This window comes from Lucilia cuprina, chromosome 4, assembly GCF_022045245.1.
Source record: "Lucilia cuprina isolate Lc7/37 chromosome 4, ASM2204524v1, whole genome shotgun sequence".
NCBI classification, from domain to species: Eukaryota; Metazoa; Arthropoda; class Insecta; order Diptera; family Calliphoridae; genus Lucilia; species Lucilia cuprina.
Window position 1 is genome coordinate 22,517,666 of NC_060952.1, and position 27,301 is coordinate 22,544,966.

Sequence of the window (27,301 nt, forward strand, 5' to 3'; positions counted from 1 at the left end):
ACCTTATAAATATCATAAAGGCCGGGCCTAATTTGTGTAATTTATCATTCACTATCGAGACCGGCATAATCCCAAAAAATACAACGGATTCAACTTTAATTTACAACTTTATTCATAAACAATTTTTATTTTATAAAAGGTTTATAAAACAACATCTTTATGAATGTCGGTTGTATATCGCCTGTTTTGTTGCCCTCAATTTAAAAATAATGAATTTTGGATTATGCCAGTCTTGTAATAAAGGCAAAATAAATATTTTTTTATAAACGGTGTAATTTTATCATTTCAAAAACCGATTTGCCTTGCCCTGTCTGCAGTTGTGGTATAAAGTTAATGTTCAATCAAACTTTTTAAATAAATTTAAAAGAGGTTTACTTTCTAAAAATATTAGAGTACATACATATTTTTCTCAACTTTATCTCTAATTTATGGAAAGAAACACTTGACTTTTCTAGTTGCCATTTTTTTTCACTTAACATTTTTTTCTTAACTTCTTTTTTTGAACTTTTTTATTCTCCTGAGTAAAATTTTATATTTAACAACAAATTTATTTAGTTAAAATTAAAAAAGGGTGAGTAAACAAGTAAACTAAATACAAATTGTTACAAGTTTACGTATTAAACTATAAACAATCTTAAATTTTTTAACAACATATTAAAAAAGGTTCTTACTTTACATGTTTAAAAATGTACTTGTTTACTTTGTAAGAAAGATTTTTGTCTTTAAACATTTTATAGGTTTATGTTAAGTAATTATTTGTTTAGTTAACTTGATTTTAAATTTATAAATGTTTTTTTATTATTTTTTATAAAAGTTTTTCATAAAGTTTATTAAAAATACATAGTGGTTAGTGTGTTTACTAAACAATATGTTCATTAAAAAAAGTTTTTAGTTTGAAAAAGAAAAAATATATATATATATTTTAAAGATATTTGTTTCGAAATTTGGAAACGCTAAGACTTCATTGAGGTTTTAAAGTTACTTAAGTTTTTGTTAAATCAAAAACTTTAAACTTTTGAAAGTTTTATCATACTGAAGACTAAACAATGCAATTTTGTTGATAAGGTTGTTTATATATGACCATTTAAAATAAATCATATAAATAAAGCAAATTATAATTTAACCTTTAACTATCGAAATGTTGTTCGACGAAAATAGTATTAAATTTGTATATTTAATTAGTTATACATTTAGTTTTACAAAGTAAATAAAATTTTGTAATATTTAAAACGAAGTTCATTCTTGAAGGTTAATATAATGAAATTATAATTAAAACAAAATTATTCGACTGATGTATGTGGTTAAATATTTTATCTTATTTTTGTACTCTAAACTTAATATGCGATTGTATTGATATTTGCAGCGCCTAAAAAGTTTGGTCTTTCATCCAGATGAAAGTATACCAATCTGGTCAGAATCACTTCCTAAGTCGATTTAGCTATGTCCGTCTGTGGATCCGTGCAAACTTGTTATGCACTCCAAGGACGAAGCCTGTTGCAAATGGTCAAAATAGGTTCATTTTATTTTTTTTTCGATTTAATTATTTTATTACAAGGTTTACATGGACGGACGGACATTGCTAAACCGACGGACGGACATAGCTACTAAGTCGATTGGTTTACTTTCAGGTGGGTCCAATATTAGGGCCAACATTATTGTGGTTATAAACATCAGCACAAACTCAACATATCCTCCATACTAAAGTGGTGTAGGGTATAAAATCAATAGTACACATATTTTCTCTAGTATATACTTTATGTTATTATTATTTCATTATTTCTATAACTGCTGATAACCCTAAAAAAACAAATATTTGTAGCTAATTGTAGGTTAACAGTTGTTGTAATAATCATAAAAAGCTACAACTTTAGTTTGATTAGATAAAACCTAAGCACGATTATAACAAACATTAGACTATGGCGAATCTTATATACCCTCCATCAACCATATGTAGAAATGGAAAAAATTATTTTTTAAAAACGAAATATTTCTTGTCGAATTTTATAATAATGTTCAACTATTTGATTTTTTAACTATAAAGAGATTTCCTTTAAGAAGAGAGTATGTATTTCCATACAATACATACATTTTCAAGCCGGTTATGAGCAATAAACCGATTTTCTAAGGGAGTCTTATATGGGGGTCCTGACTCTAGCCATTTTTTTAAGAGCTAAGTGAAATCGCCTAGACAAATATTCCGATGTGTAACAAACCGAATTATAAATATACCTACTGATGGTGAAAATATATTTTCACATACTCAAATAATATTGTACAATAATTGAAATTTCTAAGTGGCTCCAATTTCCCCTCACAACATTTTTTCTAAAATTGCAACAAACCAATTTATTATCTCTCCCACCCTCAAACAATCACATACATACACTAACATATTCACTTCACAAACTACATGTGTTACAAATGTCAAATATTTGACAAAATGACACTTCACTAACTTGAACTATACAGTAGCACTCACATTCGTATGAATTCACTTACCATCTAAAAATTTATCAATTTTTCTCAATGGATTTAATGATAAATTAGTTAGAAATTTATTCATGTCAAACAATTGTAAATACTCGTAAAAATCAATTTACTGTATGAAATAAATAAGTTAAATTGATTGAAATGAACGAAAAACAAAAATTTACTTGCACACGCACTGACAGTTAATAAACAGTGTGTGTAGTTTTCAGAGGGGTAAAATAACAAGAAAAGAGAATTGTTATTTATTTACTCAATTTTTTGTTTGCTGATAACAATTCAATGAATATAGATTTAAAAAAACGTTAAAGAGTTTTTAATAAAAAACGCTACTAATTTGTGAAATAGTCAACCGTTATCACCATTTATGTTAAAAGTAAAAAAGCTTAACCCATTGAAAATGCAAATAAATGGTTTTTGTTTACGTTTAGATAATTTTAAGAAATCCAGAAGGAACGGACGGATTATATATATTCACGAAGTTTTATGTATAAATCTGTTAAGTGTCCAAAGTATATAACAAATGCATAATATTGTGGACTTCCAAAAACGTATCAATACAAAGCTTTAACACTGCGTTATTTAAATCTTGAACACATGTAAAATTTCAAAATATTGCAACGATACGTTGTTTTTTTTTGCACTTTCTAAAATATATGAGATGCAAAGTTCTATTTTTAATTAGTCTGCTGCATTGATTACCTTTTACTACGTTTGTAATACTTATCGGTGACGTTTTGAAACAGTATGCCTTGTCAATGTTTTGAATCTACTTATTTGATAGACGCGTAGAGTTCGAGAAAATGTGAAACGCATTGTGTGGACATTTAGCTTTATTCTGCTTAATATATAAAATAATTATTTCGGTATTTTTCGTTGTATGATTTTAGGGTTTGACGAAAACATTTTGATTTAAGGTTTAGTTGTAGACCCTTCCACTGGTTATGGGCATTTTATCAGTTTTTTTGTAAATAAAAATATGTTGTCGATAAAATATTTATCATATTCAATTTCAAACAAACCTATCAATAGAGAATATCTGTGGAAAATTTTAGCTTTAACACTTCTGGTTCCGACTTTATAGTGTTTGGGTATAGGACCAATATTTCAATGTGATACGAATAGGATCATAAAATCTTTTTGATGATGGGATAATCAAATCTACTTCAACAGTGTAAAATTACTACTTGCTGTTTTTACAAAATGAGCAAGGTTCTGTTTTCATAAAAAAAAAATTACAAAACACTGATAACCTTACAAGTTGCAATGTACTTATATATTCGGCAAAAGCTGCATGCTTAAAAAAGTGTTTTGTCTTTTGAAGTACTTTATCTACTTTAGTAACTATATTTTGCTAACAAAGAACTTTCAACATAAAACTTTTTTCATTTTACAACAACCTAACAAGTTCATAGTGTTGTGTAATATGTAAATTTATATAGATGTAAGTTTGTTGTTGTTTACAGCTAGTTAGTAGTGTAAGATACATGAAGGGTACATGAATTATACTGTATGTTCATATAAGTATGGTTCAAATTGTTAGCTGCTTTTTAGCAGTTGTTTTTTTTTTTTTTGTTATACATAAGTATATAGGTATTTATTTTACATATTCAGGCGGAAACATAAAGTAAAGTTTTTCCACAATATAAAATTTATAAAAAATTTTTAAGAAGCTTTATTGTACATTTTTTAATTGTAGTGTATTCCCTGAGAGATCATGGATCGATTTTAAATATTTTTCACAAGGTTTATCCATGAAAGGGAAACAAAATATGTAAATTGAATTTATTATAAAAATAATATTTCTAAGAATACAACTTTCTAATATATTTAAAATATTGTCCTAATGATTAAGAAATATTGCACAAAATATTTCCTAGTAGTTTCATTTGTTACTTGTCGGTTCTATGTATGACTATATAACTTGAGAGAATTTTGGTCGCCTTATACTTTTATTTATTAAACAGAATTCTTATGGTGAAAAACATTCATAAATTTATTGCTAAAAATGTCATGTTTACACAAATCTATTCAACATATCAAAACGGAAATTAAATTGTAATCATGATACACACATGTTATATAGTAATATTCAATTGAAAATACATAATACAAGTTTGTACCGCCCAAAGTGTTATTGTTTATGTTAATACATAAATATATGCAAAACAACTTTTGAGACAAGTTTCAACATACTGGTAGTATTTTTAGAATGAACGTGTTTCTTTTAAATAGAATTTTGGCAGTATATAGAACATCTAAATTGATCATATATTTTTGTCCATAGATCAGCCCATTACAAGTTTTATAATGGCACCCAGAACTGCAGGGTTTAAGCTCGTACAATCACTTACAGCCACACACACACACCCATCTAAGAGACAAAAGGTAATAATTTTAGACATCTGTTGAAAAAAATTAGAAAGGTACAAGAAAACAAAAACAAACTCTGTTGTGTTTGAAATGTTCTAAAAAATAAAATATTTATAAAATTTGCAAAAGTTGTTTTCATGTTTATGGAAGTATGTATATTTTTACATGTTTAACAGAACACAAATTTACATATAAATTGACAAAATTATGAAAACAATTGGCGAAAAAGTGTTTTTGTGAAAAATGAGTATTCGGTGTGTTTTTTTAGACAGAATCTATATCATATATCCCTCCAAAAATCACTTAAACTTTTATTAGTAATTACGTGCCGATTGGTATTCTAATGGTTGGTATAGCTACCTACCATAATATTGGCTATGGAAAGAAATCTTGATGTTTTGTTCAGCTAAAATATTATGACTTATGCTAAGGTCAGGTAAAGAGGACCTTTCGCAAAAAAGTATTTTTTATTTCTGGTGTTTAGTAAATAATTATAGATCGATTAATAGGTTTTCCTACATAAAATTCATAAAACGACTGTTTCCGGAATATAAACCTACGTAAGCATATACAAAAGTTAATAAGACCGAATCTTTAAATTTGCCTTCCTTTGTTTTATAATGATTTCCAAAATATTTTGATAATAGTGATGACCGCTCTTGGGCTTAATCAAATTAAAAAAAAAAAAATTAAATAATTTTCTTAAATTTATAGTATTTTTTGAAAGGACATTTAAAGCGGTATAAAATGGTGTATGAATAAACATAAATAAACGTGTCCTCATAGTTATTTAATATAAACAAAACTTGCATCACAATTTTACAAGTTTTGTACATAGTTAAACGTAGCTTTAAAGACCTTTTCAAATAGCTTTACTAATCTATACGACTCAAAAAAACAAGTAAAAAGAAACGTTTTTGTCAGCTCATGAGCGGGTATGGGCAGACTTAAAATATTTTGGCAATATGATTTGTAATGTTTTTTTTTGGAATTGGAAACAGTTTTAATAAAACATGTAATCGTATTCCCCTTAGGATATTTCTTTGGAAAACGGTCCGGATAATAATAAAAGCAAAATATTTTGGGAACTTCATATGATATGACAAGTTATATTTTAAGAAGGACAACTTAAGCACCATTTTCATGAGTCGATTTTATGTACATACATATATATATTAGGGATAAACTTATTGATGTTTCTTGCGAATATGAGAATTGCATAGCATAGTATATGAAAAAACACGGAATTATTTTTTCGCGATTGTTAAAACGTTCACGCACCAAACTCAATAAGTTTTTCATTGAATATTTACACTTTACTTTGAAAAATGCATCTTATGTCTTTGTTAAGTTGTTTAAATAATTAAAACGGACTCACTTCAAAATATAATTTTTAATAAGGAAAGTATCCCTCACATTTGCAAAAAAAATTGCAATTATTTATATAATGACTGGTTCATTAGCACCAAGACCAAAAAATCATGCATTTTTTTTGGTATTAGTTTTCTTTGGCATTGTTTAGATTCACTAAAAAGGGATGAAATGGATGAAAAAGGTTAAAATTAATTTCAGAAATTGGTGTTGGTGGGTGATGTTTTGATTCCAAGTGACTCAAAAAAATATTAATTATTAATTCTACAACATTGGCTATTACGTGGTGGCATGCCAAAAATTTCGCAAAATTAGTTATTTCCCTAATATACATACATAGCTATAAATATCAAGATATTTATATATTTATACACACTTTATGTAAAATATATAACTATAAAATGTTTAATAGAACGATGTCAAATGCATCATAAATTTTACTACAATATTTAAAATACAAAAATATAAGCTCGCCTCGCAACACATTTTTATTTACATATTATGTATGTATTTTGAAAGTTTGTAGAAAAAAATTAAAAAAAAAATGTAACCCAAGGAATTTCTATGTACTTTTTCATCTCAGTAACTATAAAATATTTTATAATAGAATTTTTCTTAATATAAAACTTTTTTCACTTTTTACTGAACAAATTCATCATTATTTCAACTAAGGCAAGACGTTGCATGTATTATAAAATCAAGGTAGTGGCGGCTGGGGAGTATTGTCAGGCATGTGTAGAAAATGTATAATGCGACATATTTTCTAACTTTCTTTTGTTATAAATATGCATATTCATATGAAAGATGCCATAAGTGATTTAAATATGTTGTCACCACAAAATGTTGCTCGGCTTTTTTACACTTTTTAACTATGTCAGTACAGATGATGAATAAGGAAATTGAGAAAAGTAATTCAGAATTTAAATGTACAAATAAATAAGTAGATAGTAATTTTATGCAAATCATTTAATTATTGAATATATTTTATGCGTTTTTATTTTACCTACTTTTTAAAAATAACATGTTAAGCTTTTGTAAGTTCTTCAGCCTTTTAAAATATATGACCTAAACGTTAAAGAGTTGTATTTTACTTTTATAAAAATAATCCAGCATTTTAAAGACTTATACTTATGCAAAAAATGTCTTGAGCTATTTTTGTGACCCTATAGAAACAAAAATAAATAAAAAAATTTCTAACATCATCACCAGCATTGGTGGTCCGTATTTTATCTAATGAAATTTCCTTAATATAAAATATATATATGATGAGGTTGTTGTTGTTTTAATAATTCATGCTATCCCAACCTTCTAGCAATTTTTCACTCATTTATCTCGCTCTCTCTGTCTATCAGAAAAATTGTTTTTAGAATTTAGTATTTATGTTCTAAAATGATTTGCATACTTGTGTATTAGTATTCTAAAAACATCATTTTGTGTTTTGCTACTACTGTTGTTGTTGTTGGCTCTGTTCGGTTGTATATTGTCGGAAATACTTGACATTGCTGCTGTTGCCTGTGTGGTTCAGGAAATTGCTTAAGTTTTTGTATATCATCTAAAAGACAACTGAGTTGTACAAAATAACAAAATGGAAAAACAAAAGCAAAACCCAAAGAACCAACAACAAAACTTAAAAGACATGACACTCAACCAAACCCAATAATAATGACAATAATAACAACAATGACAGAAAACGGTAGCAGCACCAGCCGGAATACATTCACAACAAGGCTGGCTACAAAAACAATCGCTTTTTATAAAAAACTTTTACGGCATATTTCTCAAAAACCAGTAAATGTTGGAAAATATTTCTCATACTTTTGCAATGAAGAAAACATGCCAGTTCACATTGTCAGGCTACATCATTGTCAGCAGAGCGGGTGAGCTGAATAGCAGTCAGTGTAAGATGGTGAAAATGTGTAGATTGGATGCTGGTTATAACATTCGTTTTAAAGAGTGATAACTTCTTGAAGAAAATATGTAAGTAAACACGCTTTGTTATATAATAAAATATTTAAATTAATTAACAATCAAAATATGTATAGCCCTTCGAAATTCATAGTGGACTTATACATATACGAAGGCCAATTTTAATTAATAAATTTCTTTATAGCTCTGCACTCACAATAATTTCAGTAGTTTTAGTTGTATATTAAAATTCCTAGTTTCCCGTTTTGTGTTTTCAATATATGAATGTACATATATTGTTATTGTGACAGTGCCTGTGTGTGTGTTTATACAACTATTTTCAAGTTTTGTTGTTAGTTTTGTTCTTTCTTTTACATATTTTCTGTTTTTGTCACCATCAACTATTTATCCAAGTCATCATCAACATTTTCATCACATTTTCTAGGAGTATTGTAAAAAATTTAGTTTTTTTGTTCTTCATGGATTATTTCTAATATTTGACGTTGTTGTTGGTTTTTTATTGTTGGCAATGATTTCGCTAAAAAGTTATCTCCCGCTTTCCATACATTTTCTTACAGTATATTTGTGTGCACCCTATCAATGATAAAAGTAGTTGTAGTCATATATTTACTTTCGTAATTAATATATGTAGGTCGGTTATTTTTTCTTGACTTTACCAGGTCTTTGAGTTACGGTGTTAAGTTCTTCAATTTTCAAAGAATTTTTATATGAAATCTGGTTTGTTGTTAAAATTAAAAAGTGATTAAAATGAAAAAATATATATAATATTAGTAAAACTAAAACTAATAACATTGGTTGAAACTGTTCATATAGGATCGGTTCATATGTTCCCGAAATAATAAGTTTTTCTGACTGACTATAATTTCTTATTTGTTTTTATTTAATGAAGTTTAATTTCTACTACATAATAGATTATATAAATGGGAAAAAATTTACTCTTGAGTTAAAAAGAGCTGAAAACTGCGTGTTTGACCTACAATAATACTAAACTTAGTGCAAAATTCGTTAAGATCGATTTTTTAAGTTGGGTCACTTAACATGAAATTCCCTAAGTATTTTTGTGTAGTGCCTCTTCAATTTCGTCATAGGTCATAAAAGTGCACAGTGTGATAAGATAACAATAAATAAATAGACTTTTTATACGACGTGGTTCACTTTTTAGGTATGGCAGAGTAGTTAAACATCGTATCATTGAAGAAAAATGTATTCAAATCAAATATCAAAAAAAATTGTATTAAAACGTGCGAGTAGTTTGAGTTAAACTGAAAACTACGTATTAACGATCAAAAAATAAAATTTAAAAAATTAGCTGTTTTTTAATTGTTAAGCCCAAAATAAATTGATAGGCTGATTTATTTAACTACACCCGTATTTCGTCAAGTGTTGAGTTAATTTTTTCTGTGTTTTTATACAGTGTTTTTATTTCCACTCTTTTAGTTTTTCAATGACAATACATTATATTCACTACTGTCTTCTGTTGACGTTTGCGATGTCATTGAAGTTTTCCTTAGTATTTCAAAGTTCTTTTTTTATGTAAACTGCATTGTTTTTTCTCATAAAGTTGTTCAAAACTTTTTTTATTTTTCATTTTATTATTAAATTTTTGTGTTAAATCATGGGATAATCTTTGCAAAGTAATATGATTTATATGATGTTTTAAAAAGTTATAATTTTTTTGTTTGCAAGTAAATGTCATTAGATAATTTAAAATTTGTAAATTAAGTGGTAGAAAAATATATATGTTTTTTAAACCTAATTTTAAACCTAATCTACAAAATGGATTAATTCTGTTAGTGAATTTAATAACAACATTTTGAGTAATTTTATACATATATATTACAGTTAAGTGTAGATATTCGTGTAGACATTCGAGTGGTACCGAAATCGAAGTTTCTGTTGTCCTTACTGAAATTTATTCTAAATTTCAAGACTTCAGTTTTTTCCAGTTTTAAAATGTTGGAAATTTTTGGTATATTTTTGGAAAATTTTTCATTTTATAATTAATAATAAATATGTATGAAATTCTAAGCTAGATTAGCTACGTCTTACTGTCTGTCCGTTTGTCTCGATAAAATAAAAAACAAAATTAATTAAAACATCTTATTATATTCCTTTTAAGAGACTAGTTTTAATTTCTTCCAATATAGTTTTTATAAACACCATCAGAAAATATAGGAGGTATATTGATTTTGTCATTCAGTGTGTAGCACATCGAAAGTCACAGACTTTTTTATGTTCGTGTCATTTTGTAAATAAGTGACAGATTTAAGGTTCATATATTAAAATTACTGAATTTGGAATTACTGTCTTAGGCAAAGTTATAGTTCTTGTCAAAAATGTTTAACATATAAAATCAAAAAACTTCATCTTTAATATACCCTACACCACAATAGTGGTGTCCGTCTGTCCACAATTCACATTTGATTCTTAATTTCAGCTGTAAAGTTTCACATTGTTATTTACGCTTTTATTAATAACACTTGTACGTATACGTGTTATTGGTTTATTAACATAAATATTAAGTATACGCCTAATTTAGTATAAATTATTAAATTGATATTGAATATATAAAGTATACGACTAATTTAGAGCAGCACTTCTTAAGTATTTTGCAATTCTGATCTAAAACGTGAAGTTGTTTTTTAAACATGATTTTTAACTTTCCACTAAAGATAAGATACAATATTTACTTAGCATAATTTAAGGCTATATATCTTATGAAATTTCATAGCACTTTAGCTATTTTGAATCAACATTTTTAATTAAAATCAAACATAGTTAATCTTTTTTATCTTTATAAAACATTTAAAGCATTTTATTTAATAACGAAAAAATCCATAACATCAGCATGAATAAGCTAAAATCCAAGGTAGTTTACGTGTATTACATGAATTTAGGCATACTTTTAGGCATTCATTCACATAACAAGATTAAACTTTGTACGAATGAGCAAATAAACAATATTTTTTAACTAACCCCCATTTTTTAGACCACTTACTCAAAAATGTATATACATAAAGATATATTTACAAAAGCAGTTTTAAAATTTGTAGTGTTTTTCAGACAAATATTTTGTGTACTTTAATTTTATGGTTTGTTAACAACAATTGAAATTAATATGCCAACTTTCTGTCGAACGAAGTGTTAGTGTAAGTAAGAGTTTACTGTGTAATTGGCTTCCTCTTCCCTAACATGTTGAAAATTTACTGCAAAATATTGTTGGCTTTTTGCATTAGCATATCAAAAGACCCAAAAACTAGAAGTATATTTTTTCAGGATTTTTATTTTGTGTTTTTTAGTAATTTACTGCAGTTAAGTTTTGCGTTTTTGATGAGGGTGATTTACCAACTTTGTTTTGGATGACAGATAATCAAATATAATGGTTTGTATACCAAGACCATAAATGAACAAAGTAATTAGAGTTTTTTTTTGAAATTAGCAGTGTTGAAAATAAACACTGAAATTATTTTAAAAATTTTAATTATTATTTACTTTACTTTAATTCTATTAAATATAAAATTAAATATGTCTAAACATATGTTTATCGAAAAAAATGTCATTGGTAGAGGAATGTTTTTAATATATTTTGATACAAATTATATTAAACCAATAAAATAATGTAAATAAAATATATCTCTTTCTTAAAGCACTATTGTGCTTTAATTATTTTAGTCCATTTTGAGAATTTGTGAAAAGTTTTTTCCTAGCGATTTTATCCAATAACTATCAGAACAATCTGTTGCAAAAAATTTTTAAGGCAAATTTTAAAAATTGAGATAAATTAGACTCGGAATACAACACTTTTATTAGCCATTTTACAAATTTATCTACACACTTTTATTTATAATATGAAACACTAACCTAAGCACTCGAACTATTATTTAATGTCACAAAAATTGTATTTCTAAAATAATGTTTTTTTTAAATAGTTCGAATATTTCATGCAGAAATATGCATATTATTGCTTTATAGTAATGTAAAGAATTTTTAATGAAACCTCCTAGCATTAATTAATAAATTATATTAAAATTTTTTAATAATCTACCACAAATTGATGTGTAAATTAAATAATAATAAAATTATTTTAAAATACATATATGTATGTATATGCACGCTATTGCTTCAGTAGTTGAAGGACCATATTCATACATATCCTCATACACATGGATAATAATTTTAATTAATTTTTCTTGCACTCAAAAGTATGCAACAAAAATTAATAATAATAAAAATATTTTTTATATAAGTGTTTGTGAGCGTATGTAAAAAGAGCAACACAAAATATTTTATCCACAAAAATATGTAATTCATTAAAAATGTAATTTCCTATAATGTAGAACCCAGTAGAAGCCAGAGAACGTTGATAATGAAGATGTTAATGAATTTCGTCTACAAAAAAAAAAAAACATTAAATTAAGAAATTCTTCTCTTAGATTAAATATTTGTATATTATATTTATTATAATTATGTGCAGCTGCATTTACATATGTATTATAATGTAGTCGAGTTAAGAGTTTTTTTTAATAGTAAAATATTTTATCCTATTGTATTTTTGTTACATTTGTATTGGTACTTATATCGGGAATATACGACTATTATTTTTCACTTGTTTTAATAAATATTTTTAAGGTAGAATAACATAGACATATATTTTAAGCCTTTTTTAATGTCGGATTTTTTATATATTAACTAAAACCCCATTTATAATATATACTAATTAGAACCATATTTTTTCTATGTTTGCTGGGTATACCTGCAATATTTCTATCTTTGTTAAGTGAAATAAATGCTCCAGCATTTATTTTTTTAATTTGATTAAATAGAAGTAAAATAAAAAAAGATTTTTTAGCTTGTATGTATTACATGACAATGATGATTATTGTTGACAGTTTTTATTATTTGTTTGTCTTTCCTCCCCCCGTTTATATAAAAAACACAAGACACCTTTGTGTTACGAAGTTGGAGGTAGTGATGTTGCTAGTTGTGCTTCTATGTTGCAAGGATACAAAAGTTGTTTATAATGACAACAATAGAGCTAAACATCAGCTATGCTATTAAGTAACAATAGAAAATATAAAAAATGAGATAAAAATCATTTAAACAAATTTGCTCATTAAGTACATTTCTTTAGTATATTTTTTATCGTACCTTTTCTCCTTTTACTGGTGTCTGCTTTATTTGCATGTCATTTTTAAACAAAACGATATTTTTGTAAACATTGTGGGTGTATGTTTGAGTACTTGGGTTCCTCTTATACTTGTTTGTTTTTTTTTTGGCATAAAATTTTAATGTCATTGAGGTTGTTGAGATTTATTTTTGTGCTTACATATTATGTTATGCTGTTTGTTTAAAGTATTATTAAATGACAATGTAATCTTTTTTTGCATTAAATAATGCTTGCTTTTTAATTTGTATACTACATGTTCAAACAAATGTCATATTAAATGAAATTCTGAAAATTATATGATATGTAGACAAATAATAAATTAAAATTTTGCTTTAATGTTCTTATTTAAATGCGTAACATATGAAATTGATGTGAAATCTTTATAGATAATTATTATAAATTTTGTTGACATTTTATAAATTTAGTAGTTCATCTTATTACATCGTGCAGCAGTAATTTTCACACATGAAAAAAATTATGTATATAGAAGAGCGTACATCATTAGTATTAACTCTGAATACATAGTTCTAATAATCAACTCTTACGCTCTAGCAAAAGGATCTCAAAGATTAAGGGATATGTGATTTCAACAGATGGAATTCCAAATTTATATAAACAAATCTGCTTAAAAATAATATTATTTATATCAATTCATCAGGATTAAAAAAGTAAATGGAGTCTTGTTTCGAAAATAAAACCTTTCTTAAATTTAATTTTTTTCTAAATGAATCAAATAAATATTATAGATGAATGTAAAGATTCCCAGCTTAGATTTGATACTAATAATAGCATTATACAACATTCATTAATATTTAAAAACTTTGTATGAAATTTTTAGTTCTTTAAATTTTGAAGTCTATTTACAAGGACATAAAAGCTGATTATACAAGTACGAAAGTATAGTCGGACATGGCCGAACATATAATACCCTACACCATGAGTATATTTTTAAAATTTTTATTTTTCATAAAAAAACTTTTATGTTGAATTATACCTTAATTCCAAGGTATATAAGTAATTTGTTGATGAAAAACTCCCAAATTAAGTGGAATTCGAAGGAAAGGCTACTTCCTTTTCTACTACAAAGAGTACTTATTTTTGTTCGTGATGTCCCAAAAGAAATCCTTTGAAAGGGGGTTTGTATGGGGGTCAAGTAAGTGCTGATCATTACGAAAATCTGCAGTGTCATTTACACTTATATAAAATTTATTTGTGCCAATTTTTAGATAATAGTTTATTTGACGTAATTATGGCATAAAAAGCAAAAATCGGGAGGTTCGGTTGTATGGCGGCTAGGTGAAATAATGGACCGATTTCAATAAACTTCGTCCCTGTGCCAAAAACCATGCTGGGTCCAAATTTCAATAAATTATCTTGAAAATTACATGGACAGACGGACAAGTCTTAACCGACTCAAAAAATAATTCTGAATCAATCGGTATACTTTAAGGTGGGTATTGGACCAATATTTTTGAGTGTTACAAACTTCAGCACAAACGTATAATACCCTTTCCACTATAGTGGTGTAGGGTCCAAAAAATCGGAGTTTGCAAGAATTGCTATAAATGTTCTCTGCATGTACATCAAATTTTCTATATGTGAAAGTTTATTTGAATTTCTTTTAGTACTTTATATATTATATAAATTACGAATATACGTTAAAACTAAGTGCATAGTTAGCTTATATTAGTCTAGCGCTTTTGTTTTGTGCTTGAAAAGGCTATCCCCCTTATTCATAAACAGCATTTTATTTTATAAAAGGTTTATAAAACAAGATTTCCATACAAAATTTTTTTTATAAACCGTTTATAAAATAATTTTTTTATGAATATGGGGGTATAAGTTTATATTTAATGTAATTTATTTTTTAAGAAACCCTTTTTTGTTGAACATTTCTTTATATTTAAATTACGTTCAAGAATACTGAAACATTTTTCAGTAACCAGTAAAAATTACTTTAACTGAAGTTTTACTGGTATTGCAAATTGCCCATTTATGCAAAATATAAATGCATAACAAATATGAAAATATATTAAATTCCTTATTTAAAATAATTTATTTTGCAAACCAGAAACAAGACCTTCTTTTGATTGATGTTCAATCCACTTACTTATAATAAGAATGTTAAGATATCCATATATATAAGTCAACTGCATATGGATAATATGTACTTGCAAATAAAAAAAATTTTTGTTTCCCATTTTATAGTAAATAATACAATATTTATTTGTGTTAAAACCACCTTACTGTGCTAACTGCAAATGTGTTAGTATGAAAACTGTATATTTATCCTGCAATAAGTATACTTTAAAATACACATATGATTGCAAAAGGAATCTGCGAGTATATTTTCATATACATATGAACATATATAAGTGTGTATATAAACTGTAAGCGGATTTACAGTAGCTGTATTCGTAGCAAATTAATATTACATTTTTAAAAGCAAAATGCTGTTTATTTGTCTGACTGTCCACTCACTCATTCATCGCCCAGCATGATTTTATAAGTTCTATACGTATAATGACATTTCCTATCATGTGCTTACATATAATACTACGTTTTCTTACTTTCCGTTTGTCTCGTTGAGTATGTTGTATGTATGTATGCAAGTCTGTGTGGAAAAGTGCTTTTTTATTTAATTTTAACTTATGTATGTTTTATTTTTTTCCATAGCCAACCATATTATCATTGGTATTTGTGGTAATTTCAATTTGGTTGTTTGTTATTTTCTTTTTAGTCTTGTATTTATTTTTCACTTGGCTTTATGTCCTTATGTTGCTTTCGTTTCCTTAAAAAATAGTATTACTAAAAGGGGATATAGTAACTTATTATTATTCGTTTGTCTTTTAACATTTTATTCTGTCTGTTTGTTACTAACAAGTATGTATTTGACCTCATGTGGTGTGAATTCTCATTGTATACCCCTCTCTGTGTCCATTTTATCGTTTACAAATAATCATTAGTTGACTTTGTTTTATACTCTCTTTTACATTATTTGTTTATTTGTTCTTGTTGGTAATTTAAATTTATTGTCAATAACGGTTTTTTATTTGGTTTTAGTTTTTTATTTGAAAAGCAATTCAAAGGGTTTGTTTGTTGTTAATTTGTTTGTAATATTGTAAATTACTTTTAATTGTGTAATAAAATTTCATATTATTTAAATTGTCACAAAAGGTTTAAGCTAAACAGATTTAAGTAATTTGTTTTTTTTTTATTGTCTTCTCTAATAGGATCTTTTAAAGGATTTATTGATTCGAATGAAATCAGTTGTTAGGAGTTTAAGATTACTTGTCATTTATTTTTAAAGTTTCTTTCATTTAGTTGTTTAAAATCTCATCATACTAATTAATTTTGGAGGGAGTATTGAGAAAAATAAAGCTAACAGCAAGTATAATAGAATTTTTAACTTTGAATACAAAGTAGACAAATCTCTAGTTTCTCCTAGATTTGACTTGAAATTACGTTGTATTGTTATAACATTAAATTTGTATAAATTTTGAAAATTTGCTTAAAAGTTTATTATAATATTAATATATGTCAATTGCAAACATTATCATAAATTCCCGATCCTTACACATATGTACATGTAGGTAAGAGTAAGCAATTTGTTTGTAATGAAAAATTTACCAGTTTATATTGTCCATAGTAAAAGCGGTTAGTCCAAAGGTTGGAGCAAGAAAAAAAATAAAAGTAAAAACGCTATACATGTACGTACATTGTGGTTTGGTGGTGTAATAGTAATCATACATATGCTGCTATTGAAAACAAAAAATACAATTTATTTTTTTTTTAATTTTCATTTAAGTTAAGTGGAAATATCTGTTATGTACTCGTCTTTATATCTGGTTAAATGTCCGAACTGTCATGTGCTGCAAAGTTTAATGGGGAAGCAAAAAATAAAAAAGAATCTTTATGTGAAATTGACATAAAATCATTTCTATTCTTTATTACTATGTATACAAAACCAACAAAATTAGCAGAATGAAAACTAGAAAGGACGTACGTAGATAAGTTGAGTAAGAGGGCAGGGAGTGTGCAAGTGTTAATTTCAACATTTTTTTTTAATTTTTATTTTTGAACGTTGTAGTTAGTAATTCTGTATCCTAGTTTAAATGTTTTGTAACTCAAAGCAACATAAAATAAGTTTCAATTGAATTAAATTAAACTTCATTAGCAGTTCTTATGCCAAGTTTCTATGTTTCTATGTAAGTATATCTGTTTTATAATAAAGTAAAATTAATGACAAACACACGCGTTGTTTAATGTAATTGTAAGTAAGTACTTCGTTCTTAGAGATTGACAGAAACTTGTAAATGGTTTTAATAGTGAGTAACATTTGCATTTAAAAGGTTTTATTTGATTATTGTTTATCACAGATTTTTTCTGTTTGTATGGCATGAATATATAAAGGTATGTTTAGCATTGTATTGTGTTTGTTACACGGGGTGAAATATGTAAAGGAAAGGTTGACTACATTTAGAAACAAGTTTTTGTCATAACTGAAATTTGTTACTCAAATTTTAAACAATAATGTTAGTAATTAAAAAGCCAACATCTACATTTATAATTTTCATCGATTTAAGTTAATTTCGAAATTTAACGTATTTTTTTGAGAGCCATCTAAATTTTAATACCATGCCGATTCTTAACCACTTTACACGCAAAACTAAACCTCTAGACTTTTTATGGATATGACTTCTCCACACACTTTATTTTGACGTATCTTGATCATTTTTGATGAAAAATGGAAAAAGTGTTTTCGAAGGATATCGCATGATATTATCTTTTTGAGCATGTAGTGACATCAAATTCTAAAAACTACCTTATTATTCTTTTACTGTAGGTGTAAATTCAAAATAACGATATATTTCGAGAAAAATTTAAAAAAAAACTTTGGGCACTGGTGTCTCGTATACGTGAAAGAGTTAACTGTATATTTTAAAAAGCAACAAATCGCATACTGAAGTATATTTAAAATTCGTTACTGCTAACCATTTCGTGCTAACATGGATTTTTAGTTGATTTTTCTTCTTTTTTTATTGTTGTTATTTTTGTAATTTTCTTTCATTAGCCTAATGCTTTACTCGTTTATTTATTCATATTAACAGTCCAAACATCTCATCCATTTGTACCAATTTACCCTTATAGTTGGATTACTATTTATACTGACATATTTTATTTTTTTCCATTTCTTTTTGGAATTTTAGCAACATTTTTTTTCCTATTTAGTCTATAAATTGTAATTTTATTTGAAAATAAAATTAACCCTATTTACAGGAAACGCACACATTTCACACTGACACTTTGAATACTATTTCACATTCGCCTTTAAGCTGGAGGGAAAATTTGTTGTGCTTTTTTTTTTAGCTAGAGCTTGTAATAAAATGATTTACAATCAAATCATTTATTTAAATCTGTTTATATTTGTCGATTTCTATGTAAATGGCCTTAAGTATATGTAAATAGATTTTATTTATTTTATTCCTTGTATGTATTTTTTCAACCTATATCCCCTTCTAACTATTTGTATCCTTTCACCATATGTGAATGTATGTTGTAAATTTTTTTTGCCAATTGCAAGTGTTAGTTGGTAAATATGTATTTATACATGTTTAACTTACATATGTATGTACGTACATATGTTGGTAAGTGTATTATAAGAAAAAAATAACAATGTATTTTTCTCAAATGAACAATTTTGTGTTGTATAAATAATTTTGCCTCAAAAAATACATAAATAAATGAACATCAATAGACATAAATATTCATGTTTAAATTAATTTTTATAAATATTTCCCCAATTTGGCATTCAGAGAAATTTTAATTTATGTACATATTGTTTCGTTACATGCTTGCTGATTTTAGACAAAATAATTAATTATTTTTAATTTAAATATTTTGAATGTTGCCATCTTTTGACTAAACATCAATTAAATTAATTGGATGAATTTAAAATAAACTACTAATATTAGAGAATAATATTAAATAATAATATGAAAGTAATTATGTGTAATGAAATTTTCTTATTGTTGTATTTATGTAGATACTTCGACGACAAAGATTGAAAATATTTTTATAAAATGTCGCACTTTTTATTGCATGGTGATTTTTGAAGATGATTTTTTTATATTATATATTCACTATTCTTGTTCTTTCTAGCAACAACTTTGCCTCAGAGAGAAAATAAAAATTCCGAACGGTTTGCAAGATATAATCCTCCTAAAATTATCTATTTTATGCAAAAATTATACCGAGGCCCGAATATAAGACTTTTACTTGTCTTTTTTTATAATTTTTCTAAAAATGGTCCCCTTTTAAAAGGCTTTCTCAAATTACATTTTATTCCTATATTTTTTTCTTTTTTTGTTATTAAAACGCCATTTACTAAAACTCTTAAAGTCATTACTTGTTAATAAAATATTGTAAAAAATTTCACAAAAATTGTGAAAGTTCCTCTATTTTCTTAAAAGGAAAATTTACAACATGGCAATAAGTAATAAATATCACACGTGTAGTTACGATTTTAAAAACCCCGCAAACAATAAATGAAAAATATATATATATAATATATATATATATATATATATAATTATATATTATATATATATATATATATATATATATATATATATAATATATATATATATATATATATATAATATATATTATTTCGAAGAAAAAAAAGTACTTCATAAAAAACAGATATTGTTATGTTTTTATTTAGAAACAGATGTGTACAAAAGGGAAGAGGAAAATTTTGAAACTTAATTTCCAATAAGGAAAAAAGAAAACTTTACATTTCAAATAAATACCTATACGGTTAAGCATTTACTTGAGAAATTGAAAATTTTAAACATAAAGGAAAAGAAAAAAACAATTTAATGTTGGAATTCAATAAGAAAAATGGTATTTTAAAAAGGACCATGGTAAGTTTGACTGTTTTCTTAAGAGAACATGGAGGTAAAAAGGTAATAAAAGTGAAAAGCTATATATGTTTTTCAATAACAAACCTCCCCTGCGCATTGGTGGAAAAAGACATAAATACAAATTGGTTGAAATGACTTCGATGATGTTGTCGATAATGATGATTGTAGTAGTGATGATGACGATGTTAAGTAAACTCACTTCAATAAAAATTCTTACTTAAGACAAACATTTTCAATAAACATTGTTAAAGGATCAACTGAAAAATGTTTAACAATTTATACCCCTTTTTTTAAACTGTATATGAACCTAAATGTAAATTTATCTATTTGTTTATTCTTATGTTGAAAATAAATTAAGGTATAAATTTATTTAGTCTGTATTTGTTTTGTTTCTCAACCCTATCATTTTAACGTTGACTTTTTATACTTTACAAACTTGGCCATTTATTTGGCTTATAAAAGAAAAACATATTTTAAAAGCGAAATTGATTAGGATTTAAATGGAATTGTAATAAGATTAAAGTCTATATTTCGATTGTATACACTCAGAGAAAAAAATGATTGCGGTTATAACGTTTATTGACGTTTTAGAAAAATATTCTTATAATCTAAATTTATATAATTTGTTTGCTAGTACTCATTATTATTACAATAAACATAACATTTATTTGTCGTTATCATTAACACCAATTTTTCTCTGGGTGTAACTTCAGTTGTTTTAGCTTTAGAACGTTAAATAAAGCAAAAGAGATTGATAAAAATGAAATTCTCGGGTGAATTTGGACGAAAGAGTGGTGTAGATGTAAAAAATAAAGAATCATTTATACTTTACCTCAATTCAAATGCGTTGTTGGTTGTTGTATTGAAATAATTGTTGTTGTAGTTTAATATAGTTGTTGATGTTGTAGTAATAATAGTTGTTGTTGTAGCAAGAAGTTGTTGTAGAGTAGTTGTTGTATTTTAATATATATTTTTTAATTAAATCCACAATTATTATTTGTTTATTTTTACATTTATTTATTATTTTTTAATGTGGTTTTTAGAAGTAGTTACAGTAGTAGTTCATTTAGTAGTAGTAGCAGTAGTAGTAGAAGAATAGGTAGAGTAGTAGAAGAAGCAGTTTTTCAACATAAATTGTTCAGTTTGTTTTTTTTTTTGCAAAAAGCAATACACAACACAAAAGAAATAGATAAAAGAAAAAATGTTAAATCTTTTTGTTTAAATTATAAGAAAAACTTAATAATATACAGTTTTAAATTATTAAGAATATTTTTAATACAATAAAAAACAATTAAATAAAATACTACCAGTTAAGGTGAATAGGAAGAAATATAATAAAGCATAAAATATCTAAAAAATAAAATTAATTAACATTTTTTACAAATTGAAATAGAACAATGCCTGATATTTTTTTATAAAAACATATTAATTGGAAAAATTTCTTTAGGGTTGGTTTTATCATTTAATTGAAGGAGAAGAATTTAAAATTAATATATTTTCTAATACCTTAAAATAAACAATAAACCCGGTCCTTAAATTTTAAATAGATTTATTTCAAGTGTTAAACAATAATTCTTTGAAAGTTATTTTTCTTTTTTCTTTTAATTTCATACCCGAAATTATATTTAAAGGTACAATTAAAGTATTCAAAAATTTTACGAAAAACTTTTTAAAACCTTTTGGAAGGAGATTTGAAGGACGTGATATATTCTTTAAGATTATAGAAAATTATAGAAATCCTAAATGCAAAGCTGGTGCAAATATAGCAAAACATGTAAGAATTAAGCAAAATGCCTAACTTTTGCATAGAAGTGTGAAACTGATAACGATTTCGATAAAGCTCTAATTTATAGACTTTTATATAGATTACGCCTGGTGGAAAAAAAGTTAAATTTCCAAATGTTACAATACATTTTATCTCTTTTTTACTTTACAGATCGGTTTCTAACACCACTTGTTCTTCGGATTATGTGAGAATAAAGTTAAGAAATGAAATCATTTAAAGTAAATTTTCCACCGGGTGGTTACGTTGTTAAAGTAAAACGAGATTTATAGGAAGTGCATTCTGGTTTTATATGCAATTCATATTCAAGTAAATTCGTTTTGTTTTCCTTTAATGTACTTTCATAAATCATGTATTTATTTTATTTTATATACATTTCGGGTATGAATATGTTCTTTAATTTGTTTTTATAAAATTTTAAATTAAAGTGTTAAAAGCAATGTGCCAAGAAAGATATCAAAAGATTTGTGATTTTTAAAAAGACAAAATAAATAGTTATAGATAAAAGGTAAACATAACTTTAAAGATAAAAAATAGTGCTCTTATTGTAGCAACAAGCTGGTGAAAGTAAGTCAAAATTAAAAAATGTTTGTTAAAATAACAGGCCAATAAAAAATAGATCAATAGATATAAATTAAGCTCAAGCAAATAAATAGGAAAATTTTTTAGATTTTTAAAAAGTCTCGTATTTACAAGAAATCATGTGTAGTTTTGTGATAATGTGTACTGTGAGAAATTCGGTTTAGTATAAGTATTTTATATTTATAAGTGTAGCAACGCATTTATTTTGGTAGTTAAGTAAAATTATGTAGAGGTGATTATCAGTTGATTTAGTTTTGTAGTTTTTTATTTAAATATTAAAAAAATATTGTTTCAAAATTTTCTCGTAGTTATGATATGAGAGAAAAATTTCTTCCTATATGGCTTACTTAAAATACGTAGTAAATACAGTTCTTTGAGCAATAATTGCAAAATCATAAAAAGACTTTTAAAGTATTTTCGATAAAATACTTGCTTGACAAATTTATGCTTTATAAGGGTTCCTAGTGGGCCTAAATTTAAATATTGTTTTCATTATTAAAATTATCTCCATAAATCAGAGAATATTTAAATGTCTTTTATCTATTTATTCTTGAAAAATATCAAAAAGAAAATGTTTTTGATATAAAATATTTAAACTGACCCAATCGTTTTGAAAAAAAACCTATTAAAATATATGTCTTATATTTATATAAGCACAAGATTATTTTTGAATTAAAAATTTAAAAATTTCTTTTAAATTAAGCTTCATGTGTTGGGCCACAAATCACCTGTGGTTAGTATGAATATTCGCTTTTTTGTATAAATATTTTTTACCTACCGAAATAAAATGGATAATTTATAAATTTTATTCTTTTTGTGTAATGATCACAGAAAAATATAAGTAGATTTCTTATGATTGCTCGAAGTTTTTTTTGGATTAAGTTATCTAATCGACTGACCGTCTTATGCTACTGTATATTGTATTGAATATTGAATATATTGAATATTGTAAACGCAGATGAATTCTTCATTATAAAACGCTTTAATTAATTAATTGCAATTTTTATTAAAAATTTATTTCATTATAACATGCAATCTCATAAAAATAAAAACCATAAATTAGTTATATATAATTATTAGCAAAATGCTTTTGGCATATAATTATTTTGAAGCAAGTCATACTTCATATAATTTTTCGGTTTTTAAGTTAAAAGAGGGACCTTTTGTGCAGTAAGCATCATTTGAAAAATAAAACTAAATAAAAAGTAATATCTTTCAACTAAGGAAAATCAAATAAATTCATAATTAATAAATTAATTAATTATGTTGTCAATTATTATTAAAACTCAAACATGTTAATGGAAAATTCGAAAAACTATAGAAAAATAAATTTGAATAATTGAATTCTTATTATGAAGTATAAAATAAACAAATTTCAAATTCGTAAATGTCAAGCTAAGATAAAATTATTATAAAAATAATAAAATACTTTATTAAAATTTAATTAATAAGTTTTAATAAGTAGTAAAATGAATAATGTTAAAAAATACTTTATCGAAACTAAATTTGTGGCAGATGCAATTTAAATGTCAAAAATATAGTTAAAAAATATTAACGAAAATTAATCAAAACAATTTTTAAGAAAAAGAATGAAAACTTGGAACAAAATCATTTACCGCCTGCAGCATCTGTAGAGCATGAACATTGTTAACGTTAGAAAAGGGGGAAAGAATAATAGAAAATATATAGTTTTATTTAGAATCACTTTAATACTAATTTTTTTAACTTATTTTTTTATTAGTTAAGTTTATTTTATCTTAGCATAAATATATATTATTGATTTAATTAAATAAATCGATATTATAAACGATGTGAGAGTATATACATTTACAGGTGTACTAAGTATGTATATGGAAATATTATACCAAATTTATTTTTATTTTTTTCTTTTCTGTTATGCAAATGTATGTATATACACTTGGCTGATTCTTTTATTTTGAGTGCGAGGAGGAAAAGTATCAAAAATGCATTAAACTAATGAAATATTGAACTTTTGTGAAATGCTGAAAATTATTTATTTTTATTTGCTTGAAATCTTTTAAAGCGATTAAATATTGTATATGTTTACTAGAGTTTAATGTTTTTTATTGTGTGTAAGCGTATGTGTTTGTAAAATGCTTTATATGTTTGTTATGTATTTGATGTATAAATTTGTGTTGACCAAATTTAATTATTTCGTAATAACAATATATTAGGCGTTCTAAATAAAAAATATTTAAAAATTATTTTGTAATGAAGTTAAAAAAAATTCTCAATATTAATCATACTCGTACAAAAACATAAGTATTTGTGTTTTATATATACATATCATATAATGTTTAGTTTAGATCTATAGTAGTTATATATGCATTGTTTAACTTTGTTTTAAGGCAAGTCTGATTTAGCAATCATATTATTTAGATACTTGACAAATGTGTGTTTTGACATTATAGACGGCTAAACTTCTGGACAGTATCTTTCAGTATGTCAGGAAGTAACTAAAATAAATGCCATATGCCAAGACATATAAAACACATATTTAAAGTCATTTATAAAGACAAAATATATCAGGACAAAATAGGTGGACTGGTGACTCATCTTTGAATCAAAATTATTATTTTTATAATATTCTAGAATTAAATTATTTCTTTATATTTTTTTCTTTCACTTTAATAAAGACAACTCAAACCTTAGAAGTATTTTTGTAGAAGTCGTTCAATAACTACTAAATTTAATTCAAACTAAAGTTTTTCTTTCTTCGTTGTGAAATTAAATTTTTTTCATATGAAAAATGTATGATATTTCTTGATTACTCATATAGTAGCGTATGAAAATGAAGCCAAGAGGCAGGCAAAAAAGAAAATAAAGAAATTGAAACGTTGAAGAAGAAATGAAATGATATCAACTCAGTGAATAAATGAAGATGTCAAATACTTGACATTATTCTGACTACTCAAACGTAAAGGAAACGAATGTTCAAACACTAGCACGCACATACCTCCTACTAGAGGACACACAGACAGACATGGGATAAGCAGTTGCACACATACTTGCATGCCACCAGTAAAAGGCAGGCAGACAGACATACACAGATAGACTGATATGATGAGGATAAATGTTTAAAACTCAGGTGTATGAATATGAATAAAAATGCCAGCATATAAGCTTGCTCACAAAGAGACAGTTATGTGAGTGTGTAAAATTTGAATAAAATGCAAATGACAAACTGGTGGCATAAAAGGAGAAATTAAAAACCAAGAAGAATTAAAGTTCAAGATATTCCTCATTTATGGAGGTCCTTTCAAACAGTAATATATTTCTCCTGTTTTTAATATATGTTCTATATAAATACTGGAATATGAAGTTCAAATCAGTGTCCTACCTATACATTTATATAAAAAAAATATATAAATGTATATTTAAGAAAAATTATATTGCATCCAAGCCATGATGTCAAACTTGTAGATAGTTTTTTCAAAATTTATTGTAATAAAAATTAGTTAACTGTTTTAAACAATTGACCCTCGCATCAACATTGGGTTATTTATTTTTTTTGTTAAGAACATTGACAATTGCAACTTTTGTAAGTTGTGAAATCATAGTGCATATCAAAATACGCAGAATTTCGTATAAACAATCCCAACGAGTATTTTGTATCAATACAAGCTGAACAACTTTTAAAATTTGTTTTTTTTAATATTAAAATGGTATAATAGTAAATTTACTATTATCTATTCCTGTCCGTGAACTATATGGACTGTTTTATTAATTATTCATTGGATTGGTAAGTACTTGCCTCCACTGTCATCACCGTGTAAAAATAAAATGTTAAAATAATAATGAAGTAGTGAAAAGTGGATTTTTTAAGCTTTAACTCACTACTTTTCAAAGTATATTTTTGCTGGTTGTATTATGTAGTCTACAGTTTATTGAGTATATTATGGGCTAGGCTACAGACTTATATATCGGCAAAAATATTGACTAATACATTGACTAGTGTCAATCTAATAAAAAAATATCTTTGTATTAGAGCTTTGTATGGTTTTTACACCAGCCTCATTTATCTTATGACTATTTTTATAAATAATAAACGTTCTTAGTATTGCTTACAAAAACAGTGAAATTTTCAGTCTGAATATAGATCTGTATTTATTAACTATTGTTACACAAAAAGTCAGAAAGGCAGCTTTAAATTGAGAGTAAAGTTCATTGGCGAATTTTAGATATTGTTTCATCATTTTCTCAAATATTGAATCAAATGTTTACTGGACAATAGTATGTTATACGAAAACTTGTACCATATATATACAGGGTATGTTTTAATACCCTTATTTCTCTTTATTGCCACATTTAAAAACGTGTAGAAGTGTAAAAGTAAGTAGTAGTCATTTTCAGACTTTTCATTTTGTTTTGTGAATTATTATCCATAACGTTTATATGGTTATTAATAAATTATACAAAATAAGAGGAAGATAAATGAAAATATGTATTTTAAACATGTTCATATTCAAAAATATAATATACTTTGTTTCATGTACGAGCACGAGTTTTTCTACCCATAGTGAATGTATCTATCTGTGTGAATGCAGTGAAAATATTTTCTTTTCATTATTTATTTATTTTTCTTTTTATTTTTATAAATTTTGTATATGAAATATTTTGCAATTGGTGCTTTTGAATGAAAAAGTAATTTTATATATTTAT

General features: G+C 25.5%; 1 protein-coding gene across 8 annotated transcripts in view; it reads right to left on the minus strand.

Annotated features, from left to right (window-relative positions):
* LOC111675775 (complexin) overlaps positions 1-27,301 on the minus strand; it is a 251,169-nt gene that overhangs the window by 56,103 nt on the left and 167,765 nt on the right. For 6 of the 8 annotated variants that reach the window (XM_046949386.1, XM_046949383.1, XM_046949384.1 and 3 more), the window contains one exon: positions 24,235-24,246. The exons of the other annotated variants lie outside the window; for them this stretch is intronic. In XM_046949386.1, the coding sequence (XP_046805342.1) occupies positions 24,235-24,246 (12 nt within the window). The remainder of the gene's footprint in view (positions 1-24,234; positions 24,247-27,301) is intronic. 8 annotated transcript variants of the gene reach the window in all.